The sequence below is a fragment of the Malus sylvestris genome, chromosome 3 (genome assembly GCF_916048215.2).
Source record: "Malus sylvestris chromosome 3, drMalSylv7.2, whole genome shotgun sequence".
NCBI classification, from domain to species: domain Eukaryota; kingdom Viridiplantae; phylum Streptophyta; class Magnoliopsida; order Rosales; family Rosaceae; genus Malus; species Malus sylvestris.
The window spans coordinates 10,389,554-10,403,814 of NC_062262.1; the positions used below are offsets into that span (position 1 = coordinate 10,389,554).

Consider the following 14,261-nt stretch of genomic DNA (forward strand, 5'->3'; position numbering starts at 1 on the left):
AACATCAACAAGAAGAGAGGTTCTTCCATCTTCCATCTGAATCTCTCAGATAGAATTGAAGCAGCACGAGAGGATGTTAGAATAGAATTAATTAGTTTGAAATTCTCGTAATTGTATTATAAGAATGTAAGTTCCCTTGTAAGGTAGGATTCCTACCTAAATAGAAGTTTATGTAATTCTATATATATTTAATACTTTGCACAAATTAATACAATGAGTCACATTTCTACAGAGAAGAATATATTTGTCTGAGTGACAAAGTTGTTTTCGTAATTACATCATTCACTGATTTAATTAACTGTTGTTAATGTAGTTGAGATGACACTACTTTCTAATGTTCGTTTGTTTACTTTTTCTTCCCCTTAAATAAACGTATAACTATGAAATTCAACCAAATATACATTTATTTTCAAGCATAACATCTTGAACGAGATGCACATTGTCTACCTCACAAGATGCATATGGTTGAATGCCTATCCCAAAACTAGGGTAGTAGTTTTTAACTCCCTTTTTTCTTTCTGCATATGTTCTCTTATTTTATTTTCTTTGATTTATTCAAATTGAAAACTAAACAAAAGAAGAAACTAAAAATTAGTATAAAGAGGTAGCATATCATATACCAGTGGGGTTGTCATTGTCTTTGGTTGGAAGTGACTCTGTCATTGGTCTATTCGTACGTAGTGGTCTATCTGTTTAGACCGCATTCGGAAGATGACCTTCTATGCATCTCACATTTATCGTGAAGGCAATGTAGTTGCGAACAATTTTGCTATTATGTGCTTGTTTTCTCCAACTTTGGTATGGCATGATTCTTCTACAATAACGGTTCATGCTGTTTTATTTTCAGACTATATTGGTTTATATGGCTTCCGCTTTTCAAATTAATATGGGCTTTCCTTTTCATACAAAAACCCTAGGTCTAAAAACTTCAAAGTCGCCGGTCCCTTGTTTAGGCTTGGGGTGGTAGCAGCCTTTCTCTAGTTTTCCTAGCCTTTCTTCTTCCTCTTCTCATGGATTGCTGCAGTTTTTTTTTTTTTTTTCATGTTTTAGTATATCCTTTTATAAGTGCCTCCTTGATGGGGCTATCTATGAGTATCTCCCACTAATTATTTTGTTTTGTATTCGTGTGTTATCGGTTTTTTTTTTTTTTTGGTCTACTTTGTTGTTTCTTTCACTATTTTTGATGGTTTCGGTAATGGTGTTGAGCACAAACTTCATGTTGGTATGGACATAATTGGTTCCTTGTCAATTTCTCTTTGGAGTTGGCATTGCGCATTATCAAAGAATGTCTTTACGTTCTTTAATGCCCTTTTTTGTGTGCATGGTTTCTCAAGTTCCAAAACGCAAAGCAATTTTATTGCATTTTTAAGAATTTTATATAAGAAAATAGAAAATGAATGAAACCCCCTTTTTGTCTTTTCAATATATTTTCTTGCTAAAACCTTCGTTTTGTCTTTGGTGGAGGGCCTCGCCCACGTCCCACATACGGTAAGGGAGAATTACTAATTAAAAGGAAAAAAAAAAGGATAAAGCCAAAGGCAGAGCAAAAGCAAAGAGAAAGAAGAGAGAGAGAGAGACTGTGTTGGGTGGGGGGGACAGGCTAAGACAATACATTACCAACACACACACTCTCTCTCTCTCTTCTGTTAAACAGTCGAAGTCGAAAAAGCCGTCACCACATTGGCTTTTTTTTGCCTTTTGTTTCTGTGTTCGTATGCAATTGTCTACGTCTGCTGCTTCTTCTGCTCCCTCTTCTTACTACCTGCAAATGGGGGAGGAGGAAATGAAATCATACTTTGAATTCCTTGTTATCATTTGATAATCCTATTCTTCTTCTTCTTCTTCCTCTCTTTCTCTCTCTCTGCCTTTCTCTCTCCCTCACTGGCCGAAATTTTCCTCCAAGCCAAACATGATTTTCTTCTTCTTTTCTGTTCATCTCCTCTTTTGGCTTTGTGGGTTCCCTTTAAATCATCAAAATTCCTTGAACTGATTTGAGTTTCGCCTCCCCATTTCCAACTTTCCATTTCTGCTTTTTGGGTTCTCCTCACTTTTTCCATTTGGTTACTCATTTTCTTGTCAAATTTTCTGGTGGAACTGCTTTATCTGGGAAGCACTTTTTTTTTTCTGAGCAATTCTGGGGAGCATTCATGGAAATTGATCTGAACCATGCAGTGAGTGAGGTGGAGAAGAATGCTTATTGCAATGGGGATTGTGGTGGTGTTTGTGTTTATTGCTTGTCCTCTTCAACTTCTTCATCTTCTTCCAATTCATCCTCAGCTCCTGTGGCTTCCTCAATTTATCTGGAGCTTTGGCATGCATGTGCTGGCCCTCTCATCTCACTCCCCAAGAAAGGGAATGTGGTTGTCTACTTCCCACAAGGCCACTTGGAGCAAGTTGCCTCCTCCTCCCCTTTCTCTCCCATGGAGATGCCCACCTTTGATCTCCACCCTCAGATCTTCTGCAAGGTTGTCAATGTCCAGCTGCTTGTAAGTACCTTCCATATAAAATTTAAATTTCCATTTTTTTTCCAAATATGTTTTGGTTATTGAATTTGTTGTTTCTTGAATTAACAGGCTAACAAGGAGAATGATGAGGTCTACACACATGTCACTTTGCTTCCTCAGCCTGAGGTATGATTTTTGTTGACACTTAAATTTGGAGTGGAATTGGTCAATGTGAATTCTTGAGTTTTTATGGTTGTACACTTTGTGTTGGAATGCTGTTTTATGGTAGAGGCTGCTGAGTTTTATCCTTTTATGGTGGTTATAATTACTGATTAGGATGTGGATTGGGGGAATTCTGTAGTTTGCAGGAACAAATTTGGAAGGGAAAGAGCTTGAAGAGTTGGGAGTGGATGAGGGGGATGGAGGATCACCTACAAAATCAACCCCTCACATGTTCTGCAAAACGCTTACAGCTTCCGATACCAGTACCCACGGAGGGTTCTCTGTTCCTCGCAGAGCTGCTGAAGACTGTTTCCCTCCTTTGGTATGAATCAATGCTTTTATTTTTATCCGGTCTTCGTAGACGAGCTTTTAGCTTTTGTAACTTTTAATAGATTTTGTTTATTTTTTTGGTAGGACTATAAGCAGCAGAGGCCCTCTCAAGAGCTTGTTGCAAAGGACCTTCATGGGGTGGAGTGGAGGTTTCGGCATATTTATAGAGGTAAACTATTTGCAATTCCTTTGTGTAGTTTCACTGAGGATTAAATTGATACAATTCTGTGAGTTCTGCTCATCAGGCCAGCCAAGGCGACATTTGCTCACTACTGGATGGAGTATATTCATAAGCCAAAAGAATCTTGTATCGGGTGATGCTGTGCTATTTTTGAGGTAACTGCAATTAATTGACTATTTTTGTGGCAACTCGGCATGGCTTTGTAATCATTCAAATTTGTTTGTTTACCAATTGGAAGGCTCATTTGATCTTTTAAAAGGCGAGAAGTGACCAAAATATAGGCCTCTTATATGAATGATGTTAACGCCTATTTTTTCCTTTGTTCGGAGATCTCTTTGTCAAGAAGCTATTAAACATTACTAGGAATTGTAAAAGTGTTGATTTTCCGTATAGTACTTGATTGATTATATACATGTATGCTTCTATTTATCAGAATCTCTTTTTGTTGAAATGCAAATACTTCTTTACGGCCAAAGGTGAAAATAGGTTCACACGTGATACAATATAAACTTATATATGTGTTCTATCATGAAAAAATATTATGTCTTTGGAACAAGAATAATTTGACTTCTATGTGGAGCTAAAAATTTCCTTGACTTTTTCATTGTCTGCTAACCTCGATAACTTGAACGATTTACAATGGTCTTTGTAGGGGTGAAAACGGAGAGCTAAGGTTGGGAATTAGAAAAGCTGTTCGACCAAGAAATTGTCTTCCTGATTCAGTTGTAGGAAACCAGAATACTTATCCCAGTGTTCTTTCTCTCGTGGCTAATGCAATATCCGCCAAGAGCATGTTTCATGTATTCTACAGTCCAAGGTAGTACAAGGGCCCTTTGGAAATATTATCATGTGTTGTGTATTTTTGACTTCAGAATCTACCAAGTTGTTCGTCCTGTATTTTGTGCATACGGTTCTTTAAGTATTATTCTTTCTTTAGATGGGTATGGTTACTTTCATTCATTGTATGCTTAATGGCAGTGACCTCTCTTTTCATTTGCTCAAATCATCTATCAATCAAACATTTTTTTTAACCTGTAATCAAAGTTGTTCTTACAAAAACAAGAACAGATATTTCTTTCACTAAGATTCGTAAACATGCATGGACCGGCTTATGCATTTTCCTAGGCATTGACAGAATCTTTCTAAATTGTTTAAATTTCTGTGATGCAGAGCAAGCCGTTCAGAGTTTGTCATTCCCTACCAAAAATATGTCAGAAGCATCGCTAATCCAGTGACCTCTGGGACAAGATTCAAAATGAGATTCGATAGGGATGATTCACCTGAAAAAAGGTATTTATAAGTTGATTCAACGGCATGGCCAGCCTGTATTCCTTGTTAGACTTTCTATTGGACAATACAGATTTTGGTTTCTTGTAGGTGTAGTGGTGTAGTGACAGGTATCGCTGACTTGGATCCGTTTCGATGGCCAAACTCAAAATGGAGATGCTTGATGGTATGCTTCGTATTTTATTTTCCTTTCATTAGGCCAATAATGAACTGCGTGCCAAACGTTATTCATAAATTGTTCCCGTCATTGTATTTTAATTTCATGATTTGCATTATTTGGTGCTATCATTGAATTGGTACCTTACATTATCTTTCATTTATAGTACTTGTGCAGAATGTATCAATTGGCACTGCTGATTTATTGAAATGTATTTATACATGCACTGCATTTGCACTTTGTGTAAAGAATTGACAACTTCACAAACTATATTTCTATTACTGCGGTATTGCAGAAATTCTGATATTTACACCTTTATTTTATGCTTACCAGGTTAGATGGGATGAAGATATAGGAAATGATCATCAAGATCGAGTCTCGCCATGGGAGGTTGATCCTTCTGCTTCTCTCCCACCTATGAACATTCAGTCTTCTCCAAGACTGAAGAAACTGCGGACAGGTCTGCAGGGAACCCAACCCATCCACTCCATCACTGGTACAATACTCCCCAGTAACATCGTGAGCATTTTTCACATTACTCATTTGTCCTCAATAAGTGAATTTTCTTGCAGCTGGAGGGGCTGGGTTTAAGGACTTTGAGGAATCAGTTAAATCCTCTAAGGTCTTGCAAGGTCAAGAAAATATAGGTTTCATATCACCCCTCTATGGGTGTGATACTGTAAACCGCTCGCAAGATTTTGAGATGCATGCCCCGGCACATCTAAGTCTTGCATCAAATGCAACACAGAAGGCTACTATTGATGAGCTTATGAGGGCTCGCCACACCTCTTACACAGGATTTGCGGAGTCTGATAGATTTCCAAAAGTCTTGCAAGGTCAAGAAATATGCCCGTTGAGATCGTTGACAGGAAAAGCAAATTTCACCCTAGGTGATTGGGAATCCAACATTGGTTGCACACCTTTCAACGTTTATCAACCGCCCAAACCAAATCATTTCTCTCTAGCTTCTGAATCCCTTCCAAATATGTACTTTCCTTATGGTGACGTTCACAGAGCCGGCCAAGAACCCACGATGTGCTCTAATGCTACTAGCTTACCCAGAGAGAATATGCAAATCAACCCATATACTGTGCAGATGGGAGTTACAAGAAATGAAGTTGGACGGCCAAATAAACCTAGTGAGCATAAGACACAGGAGAGTACTTCTGCGCTTCCCGCTTTAGTACCAAATCCAAGAAATCCAAATGATGAAGACTATAACGGGACTGTAACTGGGTGTAAACTTTTCGGTTTTTCCTTGACTGGGGAAAATCCCACTCCAAACTCTCAGAGTTCCAGTAAGCGGAGTTGTACAAAGGTAAGCTATAGTAGCCCTCAGGTTGGACTGTAACTTGCCATGCCTTGGACATCTTTGCCAACTGATGTTACATATATTGAGTGAAGGTTCACAAGCAAGGCAGCCTAGTGGGAAGAGCCATTGATCTCGCGAAACTGAATGGCTATGGGGACCTGCTGACTGAACTGGAGCGGCTATTTGGCATGGAAGGCCTTCTTCGAGATTCTGATGAAGGATGGCGGATCTTGTACACTGATAGCGAGAACGATGTGATGGTTGTTGGGGATGACCCATGGCAGTAAGTCTCTCTCTGAAGCAAAATTTTATCCGTACCTAGTTCTTTTGCACGATAAACTCATGCATCTTAACTAATCTGTGTTTCTGAGGAGTCCATATTAATACTTTTTGTATATGACCTTTCGGAAATGATGGGTTCTTGATGCAGCGAGTTTTGCAATGTGGTCTCCAAAATCCATATATATACCCAGGAAGAAGTGGAGAAGATGACCATCGGAATGATCAGCGATGATACTCAAAGCAGTTTGGAACAAGCGCCGGTCATGCTTGAAGTGTCAAAGTCCTCATCCGTGAGCCAGCCGGATTCTTCCCCAACAGTAATCCGGGTCTAAACATGAATAAAATTCAGTGTTGTCATTGTGTTGTAATCTTAAGTCTGCATATGCACCAGAACCTAATTATGTATTTTATGGAGTTCCGAGGCCTAAGTTATGTAGTTCCGGTTATCGTAGTCTTGAAAACGAGACGCCTACGGCCTTCGAGCGATCGACCTCTTTCCGGTTGAGACACGTTTGGCCTTCGGGGATCAACCTCTTTCCGGTTGACATTTGATTACCTAGTACTGTGACATTTTATGAGTATAAATTGTTGGATGTGTGCTGTTAATTTTTTTCTCTAGGTTTCCAACTTATAGATCATGCTGCCTGACAGAGATGAAACGAACTCTGAATTCTACGACTGCTGAACCTCATTGCTACCATGGGTAAAGACGATGAACATGGTTCTACAGCAAAGTGAAAAAGCAAATCAAATTTCCGTACTTTTACTGTTTTTATTACCCGAAGAAAACTTGATTCGCGTTTTCTGATCATGGATACATCAGTTACTAAAACTATGAACGACCAAGTATCATCAATCGGTCGGCCATTTGTTTACTGATCATGGATACACCAGTAACTACGAACCTTGGTGATTCTGTATTCTGTAATCTGTGAGTGAAGGAAACTCAAATGGCTGACTGCAACATCTGGAGTATCTTGAATGCAGTGCTCAAGAGCTGCAAATATTTCAGCTCAGAAATTGAACACGTGCATCGTCTCTCACTGATCCTTAAATAGCGCACGGCCTATTATCATCCTTCTGATCTCACTAGTCCCAGCTCCAATCTCATACAGTTTGGCATCTCGAAGGAGCCGCCCAGTTGGGTACTCATTGACATAACCGTTACCACCTAAGCATTGTATAGCCTGCAACGTTCAAATACATTTGTTCAGAGCAGTTGTAAGGTTATCATGCACAGCTCTGACTATTCTACAGATCCCGGTTCTAGTTATGATAAACTCTCCGAAAAAATCATGGCAACGAAAATTATTAACTTTGTTATGGGCATTCGAGCAATATGTAGAATACTGTTCGTCTGGCCAAGCTAGGACTATATTGATTGGCCTGAATGAGCCTGAATGAGGTTTATGTTTGAGTAGAAAAATTATACATCTGCACAAGTAAGAGATCAAATGGAATTTGTGCAGAATCTTTTACCTGCAAAGCAACCTGCGTGGCTCTTTCAGCCGTACATAGTATAACTCCAGCACAATCCTGAAAATTCGTACCTAGAAGAGTTATTGTTTGCCTAAGCCAAATCATTTTTTGCCAAATGCAAAGACGAACTTGTAAGATCACAAACTAAAGTGAAAAAAGAATTCAGAAACACCAACAGCACCTTAGGGTCAATTTTTCCATTGTCACACTCCCTTGCAACAGAATACACGTAGGACCTGAAAACGAAGGGGAGAGAGGAAGAAAGAGAAGGATAACTCTGTTACCATTTGAATATTAGAAGAAAGAAAAGGCAGTCCAAGAAATAATACGAATCCATTACCTTGATGATTGCAAAGAGGTATACATGTCAGCAAGTTTCCCCTGGAATTGAAAGCCCATTAGCACATAAAGGGTATGATTCAAATACAATGCTAGAAAACAGTAAGACTAGTTGTGAAATACAACAACAAACCTGTATAAGCTGAAATTCTCCAATGGGTCGGCCAAACTGCTCTCGCTGTTGAACATAAGGAAGGACAGCATCCATACATGCCTGCATAATACCCAGGGGCCCACCTGCTAAAACAAGCCTCTCTAGATCCAGCCCTGACATCATGACATAGACACCTGAAAGAAAGGGCAATAACAATGTTCTGGTAAAGTGATATGATGGAAGCAGAATTTTTCTCCACATCTGAAGCATAATCACTACAGCATAACACACTCATTCTACCAACACCTATGTGTTTAGGATAAATGATAATAATTGACAAACCAAAGATGCTACTTCTTATTCCAATATCAACCGTATCTACATTCAACAAGAGTTGTCATGGGATCCAATTAATTTCTCGTCTACAGACCATTTTTCTCAAGAATCAAAGAGTAATCAACTTATCATTCAAACTACAAGCATAAAGTCGTCTATTTGCTTTAGGTGATAATCTGGGAGGCCAGTGGTGCAACAAAACTGTTGGCATCATATATTACCAGAACAAGTCTGGTTGAGCAGTTCCAGCAATACAGGAATAAGTCCCATGGTGAAAGTCTTTGCTAATGGTAAATTTTGATCACCCTAATACTAAACAGCAGCTCAGAAGCCATACGACAGATGAGCAATCAGGTTATGTCTAACATATCAATTCTTGCTGCGAATTTTAACATGCAACCAATCCAAATGATCTTTCCTTCCAATAACAAAGTTGTAATAAAAGCATCACTACACCTTTTCCTTCCTGCCCGAGAACATTTTCTTCTGGAACAAAGCAGTTCTCAAAGACAAGTTCACATCTGCTCAGAGCATTGCCGCTATTAGTAATTTAGTAGAAAAAAGAGCAAAAGAAGAGAGAATGGACTCCAGATACAGATAATTTCACTTAAAGCATTGCCAACGTACGTATCACTTCCTCGCATGCCAAGTTTGTCTAATTTCTGGGCGGTACTGAATCTGCACGGGCATAAATAACTTCATAAAAAGAGAGATTTCATAATCTTCCGATTGCACTTTGTTAGAATACTTTGATTTTATGTAATTCAAGCAGGAATCATTTTATTCTCCTGTGTCCAACCTATTTTGGGAGATTGGTGTCACATTAGAAAGTTTTCATTGATATACATCAAGCAAGATTGAAGATGTATGTTATTCAGAAAGCAATATGTAAGGATACTTTCCTAAACATTTTACTAGAAGGCAGGTGGAACACTCTTAACTCTATATCAACTTAGAGGGCTCTTTATTATTACTAGCTTATGCGTATGTACATCTGCTTTCAACCAGAATATAGCTATGTGAACGGACCCGGGTGTTCCTTTCTCAATGATGAATGCTGTGATTCCTTTTGAGCCCGCTGCGATGTCTGTTTTTGCATAAATAACCTGATGGAACTCTAAATATCAGTTAAACGATATGATAAATTCATATGTACACACATACATATATCTAAAGGTTTTATATCTAAAGGTTTTATATTTATGAACTTTACAATGAGATTATACTAACAGAAATGTAAATTTAGTACCATTAAAGTGGGTATGGTGCAGAAACTGCATTGAAGATTCCATACTAATAGCAACACACTAAATGATGACTCCTAATGAAGTGGGCCCGATATAAAATGTTAACAATTATAAGGTGATATACTATAGAATATATGCTATTGACAGCTTCATCTCTTAGCAATCGTATGTGATAAAACTTAACCCTTCACATGTATGTATGGCATTGGCAATAGCATCTTAAGCAATGAAGGTCCATGTCTTCTGCAGTTCAATGATGACACACAAATCTTGGGAGCATGCGTGGTATGTTAATGATCATCAAGAGATTGCAGCATACAGCATCATCTTGTGCATTTCCCTACTTTAAAAGTTCTTAATCCTAAATAAAGCTGTAGAAAATTCTCAATCTCTAGCATTCATTAAAAATGATGTTGGAAGCGCATGCTACTTAACAAAGGTATAGCGTAATGTTGCTTGACTGAATTTCACATAGAGTGGTGACAAAAGCCAGTAATAGCTAAAAGACAGAGATTCTAACAAACATACCAATGTTTGAGCAACTGGGCCATTGGTGCACCACATCTTGTTCCCATTTAAGACATAACCCCCATCTACTTGATCAGCCTTGCATTTCATACTAACAACGTCAGAACCAGCTGGAAGAGAGAGAGGGGGTCAGCCTAATCAACTTAAGGAAACCTAGATTATACACAGAAAGTAAATACAAGATGAAACGTGTGGGGAAGTACACATAAGTTACCATTGGGTTCACTCATTGCAAGAGCCCCTATATGCTCTCCACTGATAAGCTACATAAATAATTAGAATTTTTTAGTCAAAAGAAATAGAAGAATTTGAAAATTAACAATATTAAGAAATAACCTAGAACAGAGGAAAGACGGATTCATGCAACATAACGAATGACCACTGGTATTGGTCTGAAAATAAGTGGGAAGGAACAAGGATACCCAGGAAGTTTTCTGATCAATATTTAATTAGTATACACTGCTTGACCCGCACATAAACAGTTGATAAATGACTCAAAAGTTCAAAACCAAATAATTGCTGGGTCAGAAATCCTTCACCATCTCATGCTTATGTGGTTGAAGCCGGTGAATAAAATTAGTGTTTGAATGAGTGGTGCCAACCAAAACAGTAAGCAATAACATGTGAGGCAAATTTTTATTATTAAAAAAAAATCAGTTTACGGTGTAGAAAGATGTTGAAATGCTTTACAAACTAAAAATTGCAATGCACATAGTGGGTAGATAGAACTCGTCATCTATAATTAAGCATATCTGAAAACTGTAAATACTACACTACATTACACTACGCATACTTAAATATTTAATCAAATGAAAATGGAACCTTTGGCAAATACTTTTGTTTCTGAGTAGGGTTTCCATGCCTCACCTACCAAAACAAACAAACAACAAATGAATCAATGGTAGAGTAAAAACTTATGAGATACGAGCACATGTTATCACAAATGAACTCGGTCTTATGTTTACCAATTGATTGATGCACAGGTTAGAATGGGCACCGTATGAGAGGCCAACAGACCCTGAAGCACGGCTTATTTCTTCCATAGCTATACAGTGATACAAGTAACCAAGACCAAGACCTCCGTATTCCTCTACAAGAAAACCCATAGTCAAATTTCTAAATTCATGAATCTGCAGTATATTGAATAAAAGGTCGTACCCAGTGCACAAGGCTCCCGCTTTACGCAGGGAATGATATGCATAAATATGATTGGAGAAGGAAAGAGAAATGACAATGCAAAGATTCTTCATAAATCAATCTAACCATTTCATTACTTGATAACTTCCTTCTACCAACCAACAAGATCAATAGAGCATTGATATCTTTTCCCTTCTCTTCCTTATTCCCATTAATTTTTACCCATACTACCAAACCAATGAACGAAAATTCTCATGATTCTACAACAGTTTGTGAATGAATATTAAGTCTCTTAGTACCAACAAAAAAGTCATGAAAACTTTTGCATTAAATAACACGGCATCCTGCATGAACTTTAATTTACAGTATGACCTTTCATCATATACTTGGAATAACAATTCAGTGCCCCCTGTTCAAAATAAATATTAGGTTCTTTGGGAACAGCTTATTTTGCTATCTCACGGAATCCTACACTACAAATTAATATAAAGACCTCATGACCCTAAACAACGGAAAGCCAAAAATGTCGTGGGTAGAAGCACGCCCAAAGAAAAATTCATCCTTGATATATGTTTTCAATTAAAACAACAAAGAAGGAAAAGGAAAGCTTCAGAGAATAAAGGAAAAGGTACAAACACATAGCATCATCACATTCACACTAAAAACATGCCTCTCTACACAAACACTAATTAGAAAAAACTTTGAAAAGATAAGACAATCAAAATCTCCAATAGAATTTAAACCAAGTAATAAGTAGAGCTCTTATATGTATGGTGAAAACTCTACCTGGTGCAGTAATTCCATGCAGATTAAAATCCCCCATGAGTTTCCATAAGTTGACCTCCTGAGGTAAATAATTTGTGTGGTCTATTTTCGACGCATGAGGGGCGATGTTTTCTTGTGCAAACTGAGCAACACTTTCTTTAAACTGCATTCATAACAAACCAACAAAAAGAGAAAGAAAGACAGTTAATTCACAGAGTCACACAGAGCTGAATAACATATAAATTGTACTCTGGGACCCCTCTAATTGTACTCTCCTCCTGCTAAATTGACCACTCCAATCGAAACAGACGAAAACTACAATCGTCTGGCTGAATCAGCAATGTTCCTACTTTGGAATTTGATTCATATATATGAACACATATGTAGAGAGAGAGAATTGACAGAGGTCAAAAGAACACTACTGAATACATGAATTTTCAAATGGGCTCCTATTTTTATCTGGGAGCAATCTAATTTTTACTCTCCACCAACTAAATTGACCGTTTCAAATAAAAAAGGAAACAACTTTTATTTACCACAGTAATCACTTCAGTCGTCTGCTATATTACGCTTCCATCACTGAACGGAGATTTCAAGATTGTTCTTGAAAGTTTTCTAATTTTAACTCATACATATATACATATATATATATAGAGAGAGAGAGAGAGAGAGAGAGAGAGAGAGAGAAGGAAGGACCTGAATCTGAGTATCATCGAAGAGTAAGGCGGTAGAAAAAGAAGCAAACTTTCTCTGATTTCTGACAATCGCAGCGCATGTAGACCTCGCAGCAAATAGCCTTTGCATATTCACTGGTTCCTTTGTTTAGACAGAGAGAGAAAGAGAGAGATAGGGGGAGAGAGAGAGTTTCAGAGAAGAAGAAGATGGAAGATGAAGAAGATGGCTTGCAGAGCGGCAATGTATGCTAAATGCTAAAATGGGAGGTGTCATTTCCGTAATTAATTACTCAATCAATTCGTAATTACGTGCGGTGTGACGATGTGTCCACTTGTGATCCATAGCAAGACGGATACGGAGACCATACCATGTCATTGTTTATCCATGAAACCATGCTGGCTTCCTTATCTGCGTTTGGGAATGAATGTTTTCAATTTTTTTTTTTAATTTAGAAGTCCAACGTTGATTCCTTCAGACGTGTCAATGGGGCAAATGCGTCCATAGTGACTAGGGTGGATATCTCGTATACGAAAGCTAGCAGTTCGCCCTGTCAATCCTCCAGGGCCCAGATAACTCGATTAATTTTGTTGGAATTGGTAAAACTCTTTTGATCAAATCAAAAGTAAAGTGTATTACGTAGGAATCAACCATTCATACGATTCTTTGATAGAAAGAAATCACAAAAAATGGTATGTTGCTGCCGTTTTGAAACGATTTAAAGAAAAGAAGTGTTTCGTAAGACATTGTTTCTTTCGTTCACGTATTGAATCTCACTAAAGTAAACTGACTCATTTTCTAAATTATTGCTTTTACTAAAAATCCTTATGAATTTTCGAAATGTAATGACTAGAAGAGCTAGTGATAATAAAGATCCACACAAAAGAGCTGCATAGCTCAATACCATCATACTTACGTGCATCATTAACCAATGGGATTGGAGAGCGGTCACCTTTCATTCGATATGCCCTAGACCCAGGAAATAAACGACCGGGATCATTCAATACGACGGTATGAACACGATACCAAGGCAAACCCATGGAAATACCCCTTTATCAATGAAAAATAGACACAATGTAACTTTATTGCATTGGAAAAAACTATGCTGTGGACCCTCTTTTTAGTGGATTATCTTGGGGAAAGAATTAATATTTGTTTGATTTGTTTGATTCTTTTCAATTACTTTTAGTCTTCCACAATGGAATCTGATAAGTGATATTTCGAGTAAGTGTTTACATAATCTTCTTCTGTCCGAAGAAATGATTCATCGAAATAATGAGTCACCATTGATATCGACACATCTGAGATCGCCAAATGTTCGGAAGTTCCTCTATTCAATCCTTTTCCTTCTTCTTGTTGCTGGATATCTCGTTCGTACACATCTTCTCTTTGTTTCTCGAGCCTATAGTGAGTTACAGACAGAGTTCGAAAGAATCGGATAAGATTATA

General features: G+C 37.9%; 2 protein-coding genes across 3 annotated transcripts; one reads left to right on the forward strand and one right to left on the reverse strand.

The window, feature by feature from the left end:
- Positions 1 to 1,560: 1,560 nt before the first annotated feature.
- LOC126615289 (auxin response factor 4-like) lies at positions 1,561 to 6,821 on the forward strand. Of its 2 annotated transcripts, none has more exons than XM_050283101.1 (12): positions 1,561 to 2,486; positions 2,574 to 2,630; positions 2,806 to 2,988; positions 3,081 to 3,165; positions 3,242 to 3,332; positions 3,830 to 3,994; positions 4,348 to 4,467; positions 4,561 to 4,630; positions 4,955 to 5,117; positions 5,194 to 5,939; positions 6,026 to 6,216; positions 6,364 to 6,821. In XM_050283101.1, the coding sequence occupies exons 1-12, from the start codon at positions 2,148 to 2,150 to the stop codon at positions 6,545 to 6,547; spliced, it is 2,394 nt and encodes a 797-aa protein (XP_050139058.1). In that variant the 5' UTR covers positions 1,561 to 2,147; the 3' UTR covers positions 6,548 to 6,821. The 2 variants fall into 2 exon arrangements, with proteins under 2 accessions (XP_050139058.1, XP_050139057.1); XM_050283100.1 differs by having other exon boundaries at positions 1,562 to 2,486; positions 4,555 to 4,630.
- A 129-nt stretch (positions 6,822 to 6,950) lies between these two features.
- Positions 6,951 to 13,185, reverse strand: LOC126615290 (isovaleryl-CoA dehydrogenase, mitochondrial). The gene is made up of 14 exons (XM_050283102.1): positions 12,837 to 13,185; positions 12,162 to 12,303; positions 11,204 to 11,328; positions 11,061 to 11,105; positions 10,453 to 10,501; positions 10,239 to 10,348; positions 9,493 to 9,569; positions 9,091 to 9,141; positions 8,920 to 8,984; positions 8,167 to 8,321; positions 8,035 to 8,075; positions 7,876 to 7,930; positions 7,695 to 7,751; positions 6,951 to 7,402 (listed from the first exon to the last, which is right to left on the reverse strand). Exons 1-14 carry the CDS (start codon positions 12,942 to 12,944, stop codon positions 7,256 to 7,258), a joined length of 1,227 nt encoding a protein of 408 aa, XP_050139059.1. The 5' UTR covers positions 12,945 to 13,185; the 3' UTR covers positions 6,951 to 7,255.
- Positions 13,186 to 14,261: the final 1,076 nt, after the last annotated feature.